Below are 17,162 nucleotides of genomic sequence, written 5' to 3' on the forward strand. Positions count from 1 at the left end.
TAGCATAACGATTTTATAATATACCTTGTCGAATCTAAACTACAAAAATACAACCAAAGCATAATAGATGTAACGTGAGCAGCGTCATACCGGATCACACTCTGGAAAGCGTAATATTGTTTCAATCTGATCTTATTAGTGCATGTGGTATATGCATTAAATATAGACTATCCGATTAAAAGTGACCGCAAATTATTTAACTGTATCATTCGATCATAGCGATCGTTCTTGAAGTTTACTTTTAAGTTAAATATAATTGTAAAACAATTGTGTCAATATGCAGTTAATTCTCAAATATCGTGCTATAACATGTGCCACGTGCCACTGGTATATCATTGCACATGGCGATATGTATATGTATATAATCCGGACTCTACCGGTACACAAAAACATCGGGATTTATTAAAAATAGTTTCTTATGTTTGTACTCGACACGTCAACGGAATTCAACATTTATAGCAAATAAATGTATAGCAGTACTTATGCTATATTTTTTTAAATTACTCTTTTACATCATAGTAAGTAAATATGACATATCCTTTTTATGAGAATGCATTTTGTTACACGTATGTTATTAACATGTATATCGCTGTGCAAGGATTATCTTTGAAAAATCATGGTTTTTGTTTCTGTATGTCCTTTTCTTTCACGTAGACCTCTACATCTGAAATATCAGTTAATTGGAATTCGTTTACTGATGTGGAAGAGGAAGGGTTTGCAGCACATGTGAGCGGAATAACACACTATGAAGTAGCTTTAGGTAACAGTTTATGTATTTGTACATATTTTATGATAATCTTTTCTAAAGCTGCTTCGTTTAGTTACTTTTCCAAATGTAGCTTTCAACTTTAGTTCTGCAACAAGTTTATAAACTGGAGAACTTAAAATTATTTACAATTTTCAGGTTCAAGTCCCGGAGGTGTTGATGTTCAACAGTTTACAGAAATTGGGCTGACGAATCATTACACTTTCCACAATGTTAGACTCCAGAACGGGCATACGTATTATGCAACTGTTAAGGGTGACAACTTATTTTCCTTCCTTTATATAAACAAATGTATATGATTGTGTCTGCTATTCAGCACCTGTACAAACTTTTGAGCAAAAACTGCTTTTATTATTATACTTGCATTACTGTGTGTCCCTCATTATTTGCTATGTACGATATGGATGATATTTGTTTAGTTCAGTGTAAGATCGGAATATATTTCACCGAGTGAGCACCAAAAGGTATATTTCACGAGTGGCGCAGCTTTATATTTTTAATTACCAGTTTTATATCACTGATATATTTCTATAAACCACCGAAAAGCATGTAATAAATAGTGTTTCATTTTGCGAACATATCTACTAATGGTTATCTCACAATTTGTTGCATTCTTAAATTTTTAATAATTTAAATAACACATTGCATACGTTTACATTGAGTGTTGTGTTTTCTTTTACACCTATAGCCTATGATTTTACCGGACTGTTTTCAAGTTCCATATCAGAGGGTATAAAGGTTGATACAACACCTCCACAAATAACGAAGGCATCTATAACCTTGCCTTCAAGGCATATTACGAGCACAGACTTTGTTGAGGCCTGGTTAGTATATATAGACAAAGTACACATGTATGTTTGTTTGACAATACCGTAGCATTATGCATAAAAGGCTGACACTTGGTAAAATGAATTGCATATTTGATATATCGCACATATGTGTTGTAGAAATTAGCGGTACTTCACTGTTTTTTTAAGTAAATTTCCAAGTTTGACGAATTTTAATAACACAAAATAAAAAAGCAATTGAAATATGCTACACTTATACAACGTTAATACGTTAACAGAAAATTAAAGCAATATTTTTTGTTTGTAACGTTGTAATAATCATTCTTAAATACCTAAATTGATATATAATGGTATTTCTAAATAAAACGTGTAGCGGTTGCGTAAAATATCATCGCTCGGCCTACTGCTGCAATAATCAGCTAAATGTTTTGCTAGAAAATCTTTAATTCTGTTTGTATTAATAGATCTAATTTACGCGCGATTAATAGAATACACAAATTTATGGTAAAACTTCAAGGTTCGGTTTTGATTGTTTATACTTGGCCAGTTTTTGATTTACATCTGAATCTGTACTTATGTTAAAGATAAAGTTTTTTCATGAATAATCCCAATTTGAACATAAATTTCTTAAATACATTTTAAGTTATTTCGATTCAAACTACACGAGTCCCGAGAAGGAAATTGGTTTTGGAAAATGATTCAAGCTATTAATTTGAAACCACATTCAGGTAAATATACCCGTCTCGAATTGTGACTCGTGAAGCCATGCTTTCTTATTCTTTTAAAACATAAAATATAACTCTGTAACGGTATACATTTATTTAGCTGGAAAGATGTGTTCATGGATTTAGAAAGTGGAATATCACATTATAGTTGGGCAGTAGGAACGCACACAGGCTATGATGATATTTTCCCATTTTTTGATACAGAAGAAGATTGTGCCAGTACACCTGAGAACGAAAATATATCACTGAAAGAGGGTCATGCATATTTTGTTACTGTAAAGGTAAATGGCTCGAAAGTCTATCCTACAAATCGTATTTAAATAAATTCTGTATAAGCTGAAGGTAAATAAAAAAATGTTACTTTTAACATTCCTAGTAATTATGCAAATCACTTCACTCAACAATCTCATAAAATTCAATTAACATGTGCTCATCATGATGATCAGTTCTTCATTGTCTATTATTTTAACAAGTTAAATTATAGGCTTAACTATCTACTTCAAAAGGAAATGTATTAGAATTATATCATTTTTGATATGATTGTAGCCATTCTTACAAAATAAAATTGTAATTACGATTTACTTGCTTTTTTGTATGTAAGGCTAATAACAAAGCTGGCCTTTTTACGTCATTCTCGTCCTGGGCGTTCGTTGTCGATTCAACACCACCTATTCAAGGAACGGTTTATGATGGTCCCCTATCGCTTACAGGACAAAATGTTGATGTAGATTATATAAGCAATAATGCAACATTACATGCCAGCTGGAAAGGTTTCCATGACCCTCATACCACATTAGAAGAGTATTTTGTGAACATAGGATCTTGTAAACATTGTGAAGATGTTTTAGTTAAGCAGCCAATTGGAATAAGAACAGGTATATCACAACAATGAGTTAGTTTAAAAGTCTCTGATTTTCTCTATTTTATTAACTCTCCTACAGTCTCATGTAATTGAGCCAAAGCATGCATGATGAATATTCAAAAGTGCAGAATTAAAAAGAAAGTTATTCAGGAAATATAATACTCATTTACTTGTTTTTGTTTATGCAAGATCATATTTAATACAAAAGCTTTGACGACTTTATGTTATATTCACATTTGTTTCAGATATTGGGTTCACTTTTCTGCAGTTATCAGAAGGATTCCATTATTTTGTGACTGTGACTGCATGCAACACAGCGAAGCTATGCTCGGATGCATCATCTGACGGATTTATTGTTGATTCAACTCCACCAGTAAAGGGGATTGTAAATGATGGACTCCTCGATTATGACATACAGTACCAATCGTCAAGGTACATGTACTTTGCTAGTATATGTAACTTTAGATCAATATTTAATCTAGAACATAATTCCTTTTCTGCAGGTCTGCATTTAAGATATGTCTAACTTAATTTAGATTGTATCGGTTTCTTTCCTTTTTTATTTTCAATGTATAAATACATGCTCATAATTATGATGACCTATGACTTTAATTTTTTATCATTAACATGTTATATTCATTTCTTCTCAATTGCTTTGCCATTATATTCCTTTAACAGAAACTACATAGGGTGTAAATGGTATGGCTTTACAGATCCTCAATCTGGAATATCTCATTACGTATGGCGAGTAGGAACTGTAAAAGGTGGTGACAATATTCTGACTGCCACTGAAGTCCATAAACACGAGTTGGCATTCATATTTAATCTTCATTCTGAGTACAGCATATATCTGCCATCAAATGGAACTCGGATCTACTGCACTGTCCGTGCATATAACCTCGCAGGTGCAATATTTAACACAACGAAATCACTTCTTTTCTTACAAGTGATTAACTGAATTTCAATAACATTCATAGTTTGATCAGCATTTTTGCAAACTATATCAATATTTGCCATTAGATCTTATTTGCGCTTGATTTGCATTGTAATACGGTGTGCATGTATATAATCAAATTAATTACATTATCTTTGAATATTAAGTTATATAATACCAATTTTTACTTAATATTTTGTTGAACATTATTGCAACGGGAGCGCAGCAAATATTGAATTCCACACATAATTATTATATACCTTTTTTTCAGGAAAGTTTGTAGAAGCGTCATCAAATGGATTAATTATTGATGACACACCACCGGTTTTTACTGCTAACATATCAATGTCACCGATAGGAACAATAAAGGACGGAACAACAGTCTTAAGAACAACTTTAAAAGTTCATTGGAACGTAGAAGATAGCGAGTCATTTATAGAAAAACAATATCTATCTATTTCGTCGCATATTGGAGGCGATTTTAATCTATCATCAACTAGAGTGAGTAAAATATTCATTTGTCAAATAAGTGAATTATTTTACATTGAAATAGTGTTAGGCTAATTACTTAAAAGTTATTTTTTTACTCACACTATAGTATGTTCACTGGTCAGTCAATGTGGAGTATTCGAAGACTTTGACTACTTAAGTTGATTTTGAATATTTTTTCAAAGAAATGTTCAGGATTTTGTTTATGTGACTTTGACAACCTATGTTACAACATTGGTAGTAATTACATAGAAATAGTTGTTTCTCGTCAGATCTGCTTTCTTTTGTTTTGATGTGAATTCAAACTTTTTGTATAACAAATATTTTTACAGATCGAGGGCATAGTCAGGGATTATACATTTACAGGATTGGACTTTCATGACGGAAGCTATTATGATATTAAACTTATATCGTGCAATGGAGCTAAGCTTTGCACAGAATCAATAATAGAAAGCATTTTAGTCGACAGTTCCCCGCCAACAACAGGTATATCTCCCAGAATACTTCTCTATACCAATAGTTTTGACTGAAGTTTTTATCGTACAGTTATTTGAGTCAGAAATTTGATACACCACATATAAGATACTGTCAAAAATGATTGAGGAAATTACTTTTATATGAAACTTTTAAAGGAAATAAATTGCCATAAAAAACGAGTATGTTCAACAAAGGGGCATTTGTAATCAAAACTCAAATATACTTTTTAACGTGTTCTAGTTAAAGTGACGATATTATATTAATACTATATTATTAGGAACATTTGCAATCAACACTGACCATGCTGCAGCTTTATCCCGGCAACCAGAAGGTTGGATGATATGGACTTCGATATATGTCAATCTTGCTTGGCTTGGTTTTGAAGATATGCATTCCAACATCAACACTTACAGTGTAAATATCGGTAGCCAATATATGGGCAGCGATCTAAATCAGGTACCTGCAAAAACTTAAAATTGTAAATTCAGAATTATAAGTTTTGAATTATCATTAAAAAACGTCCATATAAAATAGCTTAAACAATACCAGGACTTATTACTTGAAAGAAACATGCAATCTTAATGTATTGTCAAGTGATTGAATTAATTATTAGTTTTTTGCCCACGCAGGTATACATTTATGTAGAAAAGAATGAATTACCGGATACAATTATGCAATACACAGGGTTTAAAGGGACTACACAGGGTTTTTTGACATGATGGGACTGAAAATATTTTTCCAGATGATTGTACCATTTGATGTAGGTTTAGACCACTAATCTTTGTGCAAAATTTCAGATCATTCGGGCACACCGTTTTTCCCAGAATAATTATTCAAATTGTAAAAAAAAAACTGACCCAAACTGAAAAACGTTTTAAACGCTTTTCACTCAAAATTAGGCTAAGAAAAGCAATTAAAATATATTTTCAATTTATTTCAAATTATATTTCATAATTATCTTTGCATATATTACTGTTTTAAAGTGCCCAGCTCATTTATGTAAGAAAAATTCAAATGTTATGTTTTTTTAGATCTTTAGACCTTCAGTGGAGTCCCTTTAAAACAAAGAGAGCCCCTTAATTTCATTATCAAACCATAAATGTCTAATGATATTGAACTAATATGTGAAAATCATGACGACGAAAACTAGTTTTCGAGAAAGAAAACAAGATGATACACGAAAACATTAGAGTTAAACAGAAATGCCAAAATAGCGCTAATGCATTTTTCGTGTTTATTTTAATATCTGATAGACAATTGTATCAAAGAAATTTTGTTCTTTGGGAATAGACTTGACATGCGTCCCCATATTTATGCAGAAACACTCTTAATTTACCCTCTATAGAATGTACAAGCTATATGTTTTAGTTATAAGAGTATGATTATCTTTGTTTATTAAAGCTTCATCAAAGTATAGTGATATTGTTATGTCATGTGGGAGCAGTCCTATATTCCGGCAATATTTGTGTTGTTATTGAAATTTGCGTCAGTTGGTGCGAGGGAGGGGGCGTGAGATATGTTGCACTTTTTCATGATCTCTAATGAAAAGACTCAATCAAGCAGAACTTGTATTTTTTATTCTAACACTCACGTGATTTTGTCACTATAGACAAAGAAGGAAAAAAACTGGTGTTAAACTGCCAATAAACACCGAGTAGGGACTACTTGTATATGCGCAGTTATGTTTTCACCCTCGAGTGTATAGTTTACAAAGCATTTTAAAGCAACAATAAAAAGAATTTTTATTTATGTTTTCAGTTCGTATAATGTTTCCTTTTCATACAATACCGAAATAATATCTCACATACACTAACGCCACATATTAGATCCATATCAGTTAATAAATATTTTGACAAAACGGCGCCAATCCGTAAGCAGCGTAATGACGCCATCCTTTAGTACACATAAGTTTTTTAAGGATTTACCTTTTTTTCAAGATAACAGGGGCCAAAAATTTAAGTGGGTTAAATACACTATTTATAGAGGATAAAATACCCATTTTTAAAATACCTGACGTTATTTCATACATACAAGAATGATAAATGGGGCACTGATGTAAACACAATACGACGTAAGTTTTTATTGTTGAAAACTTGATAAAATAACGTTTTTTTAGCTCACCTGAGCATGCTCAGTGTGAGCTTTTAGGATCGATGATTGTCCGTCGTCCGTCCGTCGTCCGTCCGTCGTCCGTTCACATTTAGTTGTTAACACTCTAGCGGTCGCATTTTTGGCTCAATCATCATCAAACTTGGTCAGGATGCTTATCTAGTTGATAGCTTGAATGAGTTCGAACATGGGTCATCTCGGATGAAAAAGTAGGTCACCGGAGCTAAAAATAGAAAAAAACATTGTTAACACTCTAGCGGTCACATTTTTGCATCAATCATCATCAAACTTGGTCAGGGTGCTTAACTAGTTGATAGCTTGAATGAGTTCGAACATGGGTCATCTCGGATGAGAAACTAGGTCACAAGAGCTAAAAATAGAAAAACCTTGTTAACACTCTAGAGGTCACATTTTTGCCTCAATCATCATCAAACTTGGTCAGGATGTTTGTCTAGGTGAAAGCTCGGATGAGTTCGAACATGGGTCATCTCGGATGAAAAAGTAGGTCACCGGAGCTAAAAATAGAAAAACATTGTTAACACTCTAGCGGTCACATTTTTGCATCAATCATCATCAAACTTGGTCAGGATGCTTATCTAGTTAATAGCTCGAATGAGGTCGAACATGGGTTATCTCGGATGAAAAAGTAGGTCACCGGAGCTAAAAATAGAAAAACCTTGTTAACACTCTAGCGGTCACATTTTTGCATCAATCATCATCAAACTTGGTCAGGATGCTTATCTAGTTGATAGCTCGGATGAGGTCGAACATGGGTCATCTCGGATGAAAAAGTAGGTCACCGGAGCTAAAAATAGAAAAACCTTGTTAACACTCTAGCGGTCACATTTTTGCATCAATCATCATCAAACTTGGTCAAGATGCTTGTCTAGGTGATAGCTCGGATGAGTTCGAACATGGGTCATCTCGGATGAAAAAGTAGGTCACCTGAGCTAAAAATAAAAAATCTTGTTAACACTCTAGCGGTCACATTTTTGCATCAATCATCATCAAACTTGGTCAGGATGCTTATCTAGTTGATAGCTCGGATGAGTTCGAACATGGGTCATCTCGGATGAAAAAGTAGGTCACCGGAGGTAAAAATAGAAAAACCTTGTTAACACTCTAGCGGTCACATTTTTGCATCAATCATCATCAGACTTGGTCGAGATGCTTGTCTAGGTGATAGCTCGGATGAATTCGAACATGGGTTATCTCGGATGAAAAACTAGGTCACAGGAGCTAAAAATAGAAAAATCTTGTTAACACTCTAGTGGTCACAATTTTGACTCAATTGTCATCAAACTTGGTTAGGAAACTTGTCTAGGTCATTGCTGGGAATAAATCGAACATGGGACATCTCGGATGAAAAACTAGGTCACAGGAGCTAAAAATAGAAAAACACTCTAGTGGCTACTGTTGTGATCCAAATATTCTGTTAATTGGTCTGAAAGTTTGTTTTTATGATTTCTAAGTCAAGATCGAACATGGGTCATCTTGGATGAAAAACTAGGTCACACCGCCCAAATATGGAAAAACCTTGTTAACATTCTAGTGGTCACATTTTCGACTCAATTATCATCAAACTTGGTCAGGATGCTTGTCTAGGTAATTGCTTGGATGAGTTCGAAATCGCATGTGAAACTAGGTCACCGGAGCTTAAAATAGAAAAATCTTGTTAACACTCTAGTTGCTACTGTTTTGATCCAAGTATCCGTGAAACTGGTCTGAAAGTTTGTTTTGATGATTTCTAGGTCAAGTTTGAATATGTGTCACCTGGGTAAAAAACTAGGTCGCACTGCTCAAATATGGATAATCCTTGTTAACACTGTAGTGGTCACATTTTTGGCTCTCCTGTCATGAGACTTGGTCAGAATGCTTGTCTATGTAATTGTTTGGATGAGTTTGATAAGTCAGGTGAGCGATCTAGGGCCATCATGGCCCTCTTGTTTTTCTTATTATTTCTTTTGTTTGACAATTTCTATATCTTCGCAACAGTAGGGTGCGAAAATCGAACAGCGTTATACGAAAATCGGCACCGGAAGTTATATACGCTTGAAAAATAACATTAGTGATTTTCCTTATTTTATCGTGTTAGAATCGAAATAACATCGGCCGGAGAGGTGTATATCGGCTATTTAACACCGGTTTTGTCGTTGTGATGCGACAAAATTAACCACTCAGGCCTACGCCCTCCGTGGTCAATTCCTACGCATCAAAACTCCAAACCGGTGTTAAATAGCCGATATACACCTCTCAGGCCGATGTTATTTCTTAAATAATGTTTGACGTTCTAGTGTCTTCAAACAAAAACCTCTTTTTAAAGACATTTCACGTAATTTGCCAGTGTTTCTTATATTGTAGGAACCGAACACTCCAATGATCGTCACACATGATACAAATTCCTCCTTTCACGAAGATGGAAAAGTCCAAACTTTCAAATTTGAAACACAAAGACTTAAGGAAAACATGGCAGTGTTTATCAGTGTTACAGCTGAAAATAAAGTATGTGGCTATGAGATACTTATGTATTGCACTTTCCTAGCAGTGCACTTGTGATGAGCATACTTTGTTTATTATAATCTACATAAACGTATACATTCATTTTTGTTGTACGTCTCGTATTGATCATATTTCTCAACCTATTTTGCATCATGATTCCAGTGATGATTTATTTTTTATTTATTTCAAAATCACTGTGAACCAGTGGTTTCATGGTTTTTTAATGACACCATTTTACTTTAAGGTGGGACTTTCAAGTGAAATAGCTCATTCCCAGTTTAATCTTCGTTATGGGGGCATGATGCAATTGGTACGTAGATGTGTCAGCTATTCGTGTGAAGGTCACTGTGTATGCGCTCCATTTGGCAGTCTGTGTCACAGTGAACAGTCTTGTAGCAACTTGAATATCTCAGGTAAAGGAATATCGTCATATTGAATGTTTACGTTTTTTATATTTTTATTCTGAGCGCCATGCTCATTTGAATATCTGGGTTTTCCAAAAAAATAAAATAAAATACGACAGATATTTGTGAATTAAAAAATATCATTATATTTTCAAAATAGATTGTTACACATTTTTATCGTTTTATTGCATTTTTGTTTTAGCGGCACGAATTTGAAGCCTTTTAGTATCAATTAAAAGACAATTAGGTCAGCTTTTATAAGCACTTTCTTTTATGTAAATATGATCATTATAACACAAGTTATAAGTGTTTTTAAGTGCGTTACAAGTAACACTTTTGTTTAACCGAACTGCGACGTCATTTATATTGTGACGCTATGTCAACTGTTTTTCTATTACGTTCGTGCCGTTGCTAAATATGATTTAAAAAACAATAAAAACCCGATGTTCATTTGTAGAAGATCGGGTGAAACCCATCTTTCCCTGATGCAAGTGCACAAGGTCTGCTATCCCCTTAGGAAATAACGCATAAGAGAAGGTCTAAGAGAAGTTACTCGTAGAAAATGTCTGCTTTCGAGTAACAAAGCAAGTCTTAGAAAATATCAGTTTTCCAATAACAGAGCAAGTCTAAGAGAGCAGCATCTCATCAAGCACCTCAAGTTTATGACGTTCACTGATTCCTTCTGTCAAAGCATGTCCTTTTCAATGTTTATAAGGCATAGTCACCTTAAATAGTGGACTCACACAGACTAACGTCCAATAAAAATTGTATAATTCTCAAATGAAAAAAAAAATGCTTGAGTGAAATATGCTAAGAATCGGTAAGTGCTTAGTGTATGTTCAGTTTTAAATCATAAACATGTACGTTGTTATGAAAACTATTATCATCTAAAATGTGTATACCTGTATGTAAATCTGTAAATTTGCAATAAATCGGAATTTGTATTTCATATTTACATTCAGATAACAACAACGCAATAATTGAGGTCAATGACTATCTTGATCTTCGATTCCCTGACAATTACATTCAACCGGATCATACTCCTATCAACACTATGCTTGCTGCCAAATGGTATATTAAAACTATTCAAGGACAAAGTCCCTTGTGGTGAGTTGCTACGTAGTGTTTTACAGCACGGAGTTTTGTTGACAATATGAATAAATTTATTAGTACATAAAAGTATATTGTTGTTGTTGTATTGTTTTATAAATTAATTTATTTATTTATTTATTTGATTTATAAAACTTTTAAAACTTTGAATACTGAACGGGTTTGTTATTATAAATAATATATAATTATATATTATTTTCAAGGTACGAGTGGAGTGTTGGCGAAAGTATTTCTGACACTCCGACTGGCATATTCAATACAGCAACAGAGAAGGTGTGGTATGATGCTGGTCAACAAACTACATGCATTTTTACTGTAAAAAGAGGTATTTATGATGATAATATATTTTCTGTTACATATTTGAATGAATATACAACAAAATTTTGACGGTGAATGACAAGACAATTTATCTTGAAGAACGTATGAATGTATTAATTCAGACATTGATAAATATATGAAATGTAAGTTGATTCAGACGGTAATGGCAGGCCATTAGAGGAACAGCGAAACTGCATATCTGCCTACTACACGCAAGGCCGTGTCGAATTTGGAAAAGCGGAACGGGTGTGAACAGTCATCTTGTAGTATGATTTTGATGTTTAATGCCTATCTTAGATAGCCTAATGATAGACGAGATATGACTATATAAACATTCAAATAATGCGCCTTGTAACATCAATAAGGGTATCAAATGCAAAGCATAAATGGTAAACAGCATACATAAAGTTTTTTACAGACATAATTTTATGTATGTATGAAATATACCAAGAATATTGACATATCTTCATAGAATATATTGCAATATAATAAAGACATCTTAATATATATGTAAGATTGGGTAATCGAATGTGTAAGCCTCATTAAAATAGTAAGTTTTACTGTATTCACTTACGTGATTTTCGAATTTATTACCAAGAAAGGATACTTTACTTAATGGAAATCGTTAAAATCGTATAGAATATACAAAACGTGATATTAGGCCCGTTAACTGGTTTATGGCTTATCAGGTTTCTGCTGTCACTGTCGCTTATACTATTTTCTTAATAAATGTTTAAGTGTTTAAACATTTCTGTCAAATATACTTATTTTAATGTAAAACTTACAAAGGTAAAATGCATTAAAACCTTAACTAAAAGGTAAAGTATATATGGTTTTTGTGCGTTTCAGACAACAAAGTCTTAACAGAACAACGGGCTTACTCTGTTTTTGTGCGTGCCTGGTATAGCAGTGATACATATGCCATATTTAAAAGCAAAGGAGTTACCATATTTCACTCGCCGCCCTTATCAATCGTCATAAAGGGCAGACGTGTCAAAGAAGTCATACAAGGAACCTCAAAGGATATTGATTTTATCACTAGACAATCGCATGTCTATGCTGATTGGTCGGGAAAGTTTGGAGGCATCGTATCTAAATACCATGTGTACATTAGCACCATTCCAGGAGGTAAAACTGTTGTTTGTACTTTCTTATCTCTTGAAAAATAGAATTAAATGCTACATGCTATATTTTCCAATGTGTATCATACCTTAAATATTTCTTTGATGAGATTAACGTTATTATCAGAACCGCTTTAGTTACTGTTTAATGTAATATAATTATAAAAGGGTATAATAATTTTATTTAACATATTCTTGTAGATGAACTCTCAGACTTCAATAAAAGTATTTGCTTTGGAAAAATGTTTTAAAGTGATATGCATATTAAAAAAAAAATTTTGTGTTTACTTATTATAGCATCGTTATCACATTTTAGGTCATGATTTACACACTTTATCAGAAGATTTGGTAAGCACAGTTACAAATGTCAATATCACCGGACTGAGTTATGAGGAAAATACTAAGTACTACACAGTTGTTCAAGCTTTTAACCCTGCCGGGCTACATACTATTTCAGTATCTGATGGCTTTATGTTGGATTTAGATGCACCAACAAGTGGAATTGTAATGGACGGACTTTGTAAATATGAATATTTTTATATTAATGTTAATCCCACATGGCTTTTTGTTAAAACTTTTATATCGATTTATTCATTGTTGGTGTTACATTTATAATTCAATATAATCATGTTTACATTGTTTTGAATTAAAATGAATAAAATTCCAAGACTTCGTGCTTATATAGTTATCTACAGTGAAAGTTACAAATTAACACATTTATCTTTTTCATGCGTAAAATGATTCGAACATGGTTAAAGCATTAAAATACAAAATGGAAACTTTAATTGCTTTTCTGTTTCATTTTCTTGTTGATCAGTCAAATGTTTGTTTTACTTTATTTTATGACACAGTTCTGGTAGATAAACATGCCTCACCTAATTCAAGCTATGTTCAAAGCTTTTGGCATGGTTTCTCGGACATTGGTTCTGGTATAGAAACATACGAATACTGCGTGTCATCTGGTGTTGAAGAGGGAACATGTGATATTCAACCTCTTTCTGAAGTTGGTATTGCTACTCGTATTCAGATTACTCCAAAAGACAGTCTCGGACAGGGTACAACATTTTTATTATATCATTACAGTAGCATAATACACTAATAATGTATTTTAAAAGTATTATCATTATCAATAATAAAGTGTGCACGATTTAAAATAAAAGTTGTTTTTAAAAAAAATGATCTTGTTTCTGCATGCTCACAAAAACTGTTATCATTTTTCTTATTTTGTATTTTCTTTTCAACGCATAAGCATTGCATCGGGTTTTTTGTCTGCTTTTTCGTCTCATTATTTCAGCACAGGCGAGAATATGTTTAGAACCGCCGACCGAACAGAGCTTCGTTTGCTATCCTTAACATAATTTACTGTTTTTTTGTATTTTTCGTTTGTTTGTTTAGTCAGTCTGTTCCTATAATTATGTAACGTAATACTACATTACATAACATAACATAACATAGAGATTTCTTTTTGAAATTTGTGATATGTTCATGTCGAGATGTATTATTCTTCCCTTTCAGGTTCTATCGTAAGAGGAGAGGTCAGAGCTCGTGATGTTATTGGACATACCTCCAAGCTTGTCTCTTCAAATGGTCTCATAATTGACAGTACTCCACCTATTCGTGTTAAAAGCGAATTGTGTCAACCGAATATTTTATTTAGTTCGTTTTTTGAAGAAAGCGATGACATAAAAATAAATGATACAGTGTGTGAAAATATTTCAAGTTCAGACTGGATGTTTTTACCCGGAACGTGTGTGTCATTAGTTAACACTGTTTCGTCTATTCATGGTCAAACAGTTTTACATATTCAAGGTTCAATTTTCCAAACATTACAAAGCGAATTACACGGTAAATACAGACTTATATTTCAAACATCAACTATACCTTCAAGCAATTTATATCAGTCTGCCCTTGAAGGTTATGTGCAGATAAACGGGCAAAGATACATTTTCTTAATGTACAACAAGCATAATAAAGGAACTTACGATTGGCAAAAGCATGTATTCTTTTTTACCATTGACACTAATACTACGCTATTCGAGATCGGAACAGCTATGAGTACTTCTGTGTTTGCTATAGATGATATACAGTTTCAGCTTTGTGAGATTACAAATCAGGAAGACCAAGATGCAGTTGGTCATGTTGATGTCCATACAGTATTTGTTCACGATTGGTCATCAATTCACGCAGAATGGTCTTTTATAGACCCCGAGACGGATATACTTGAATACTTTTGGGCCATAGGTAATACAAACTTTCATAAATCAGATTTAACCAGAGTTTACTAATCTAAATATCGTCAATAACACGTACACTACATCAATTCTACTTACGCCATCGTTTAAAATCTGATTTATGTGACTGACAGTAAATGCTGAAAACTTCCGAGCCCGTGTGCAAACATAACATTTATGAGAATGTGTGAAACAAAATTGACTTAGGAATTATAATCAGAACTCGATGTTTAGTGTCTTTTCTAGAAATTTAACATCTGTGTAAGCATAACGATATCATTTTAAACATAAAAATCTCAGGTTTCTTAGATTAACTGTTTCATGGGTTTATTATATCAAATTATATGCCTGAAGTTTCTCAGACATTAAGCTATTGATAAATAAATTCAATCAATATACATGTAAAAGCATTCTGATTTGCAGTTAACTTAAAATACATTCCTTTACTATGTGCAATTATTACACATATATATTGTTTAAAAGGGACGGTGCGAGGAGGAACTCAGTTACAGACGTTCATGAGCGTAGGAAGACAGTCGTTTGCCAGAAATCACAGTTTAAGACTCGAGCACGATACCATGGTTTATATAACAGTTGTAGCCGTTAATGCTGCTGGACTACGCACAGTTAGCTACTCCGAACCTATCCTTATCGATCTTACACCGCCAACATGTAATTATGTGTATGATGGATCTATTATTGGTAAGACTTTTATCTTTATACGAGGAAAAATACCCGGAAAATTCAATAATATTTATTGCTCATCCAAAAAAATAACTTTTTAACAATGTCAAATCTTTTACAACAAAATAAGAACTGTACCAAATAACCCACTCGTGACAAGCACATAAATATCTTAACAATCTTAGGTTTGGGCATGCGGCGTTGTCGTCAACAACACATTGACAAATCATAGTATAATTTTCAGTACACAATAGATCATCGATGCGCATAAACCCATCGGATGAACATGTTACCTTGAAGTCATGCTGTTGAAGAATTCCAGATGCCCCAATATCTGTAAACATAGCCGGCATAAAATATTTCGCAACTGAAGGCTAAACACATATAAATCAAATTCAAACGATGATGGACGTTTATGTCCTTTTAAAACCAACCTTAGACCTATCATTTTTAAGGATGTACAATCGCCCAAAACAAAAAACGTCCATTACAGTCGAAAATACTGTCTAATTAACGGCGGGCTTGTTCAGGATCTCTTCTGTCATATTAGACGTTTCTGGGGGTGTTCTTCAAGTTGCTGACAAAATATTATAAACGCTATGATACCGATATTTTATAACATTGTCAAATAAAAAGTTGTACCTACAAACCATTGAAACATGTTTATATCGAATTCCAATTCTACAACGACGTTAAACGTTGTGAAAGGTTATATAATGTAATTTTGGTTTTACATGATCATCTCTCGAACATGGATTTTAATTTTTTATCGTGGTTCTCTGGTGTTGATGATATGATGTATTTGTTATTTACATTAGGTCAAGACCTTGATTATATCAGTGGAGGTAACCTGGAATTTCAATGGGATATATCGGACGCAGAATCTGGACTAAAAGCTTGCAGCTGGGCAATAGGTATTTAATGTTAAATGTTCAAAATGTTAGTAACACACATGCTTTGCTCTCCTTTATTGTCAATTTTTCTAACGGGTATTGATCTATCTGATTAGTAGCGTAGAAACGCTACTTATCTACCTCACTATATTAAGACCATTGTTAAAAGAGTTCACATTGTAAACAATATCCTACATTAAGGCCACCCCGCTTAACCACTATTAAGACTACAATGTTATGTCCCAGGCGATTATGTTATTCTGTATTTGACACCTATTTAGACAACACATTCTCTGTTATTATTCGCTTGAAGGCTCTTAGACATAACACATAATGACATAAAGACTGTTGTAATGAGTGGTACAAAGTAAGGTTAGAGTTTATATTTCAGAGTGGTTAAATGTCGAAATCTGTAAATTTATTATGTGAAGAAAAGTACATCATTTGTCCAATGAGAATTTTAATAGAGATCTTTCACTGTATATGTATTATTTTTCAATAAAAATATAAATGATATTGATATAATATATTTCTTAAAAAACTTACTTGATTTTTGTTGAATTGAAATTAAAAGCTGTTTTATAGTTCATGTAGTTATATATCTAAATCGTTTTTTTTTAAATATATTAATGGACATTCATTTGGAAATATTGAAACAAATAACGAAAGAAAATGATACATAATTTTACAAGTTGTTAACTATTATTTCATTTTGCAATCAACTCTGAGCACCAAAGTGATAATTTTTTAGG

The 17,162-nt window shown here is 33.0% G+C and overlaps 1 protein-coding gene across 1 annotated transcript in view; it reads left to right on the plus strand.

Annotated features, from left to right (window-relative positions):
- Window positions 1-16,482, plus strand: part of LOC132737608 (uncharacterized) — a 35,345-nt gene extending 18,863 nt beyond the window's left edge. The window contains exons 25-44 of the mRNA XM_060724941.1: window positions 655-760; window positions 905-1,021; window positions 1,455-1,590; window positions 2,380-2,560; window positions 2,881-3,154; window positions 3,387-3,573; window positions 3,820-4,046; window positions 4,347-4,576; window positions 4,897-5,050; window positions 5,319-5,497; window positions 9,512-9,652; window positions 9,894-10,062; window positions 11,016-11,160; window positions 11,367-11,488; window positions 12,331-12,609; window positions 12,919-13,122; window positions 13,454-13,657; window positions 14,118-14,843; window positions 15,317-15,535; window positions 16,336-16,482. Coding sequence (XP_060580924.1) covers window positions 655-760; window positions 905-1,021; window positions 1,455-1,590; window positions 2,380-2,560; window positions 2,881-3,154; window positions 3,387-3,573; window positions 3,820-4,046; window positions 4,347-4,576; window positions 4,897-5,050; window positions 5,319-5,497; window positions 9,512-9,652; window positions 9,894-10,062; window positions 11,016-11,160; window positions 11,367-11,488; window positions 12,331-12,609; window positions 12,919-13,122; window positions 13,454-13,657; window positions 14,118-14,843; window positions 15,317-15,535; window positions 16,336-16,439 — 4,104 coding nt within the window. The 3' untranslated portion in view covers window positions 16,440-16,482. The remainder of the gene's footprint in view (window positions 1-654; window positions 761-904; window positions 1,022-1,454; window positions 1,591-2,379; window positions 2,561-2,880; window positions 3,155-3,386; window positions 3,574-3,819; window positions 4,047-4,346; window positions 4,577-4,896; window positions 5,051-5,318; window positions 5,498-9,511; window positions 9,653-9,893; window positions 10,063-11,015; window positions 11,161-11,366; window positions 11,489-12,330; window positions 12,610-12,918; window positions 13,123-13,453; window positions 13,658-14,117; window positions 14,844-15,316; window positions 15,536-16,335) is intronic.
- The last annotated feature ends 680 nt before the right edge of the window (window positions 16,483-17,162 follow it).

Source organism: Ruditapes philippinarum, unplaced genomic scaffold (assembly GCF_026571515.1).
Source record: "Ruditapes philippinarum isolate M1 unplaced genomic scaffold, ASM2657151v2 ctg1327_1_1_1_1, whole genome shotgun sequence".
In the NCBI taxonomy this organism is placed as follows: Eukaryota; Metazoa; Mollusca; class Bivalvia; order Venerida; family Veneridae; genus Ruditapes; species Ruditapes philippinarum.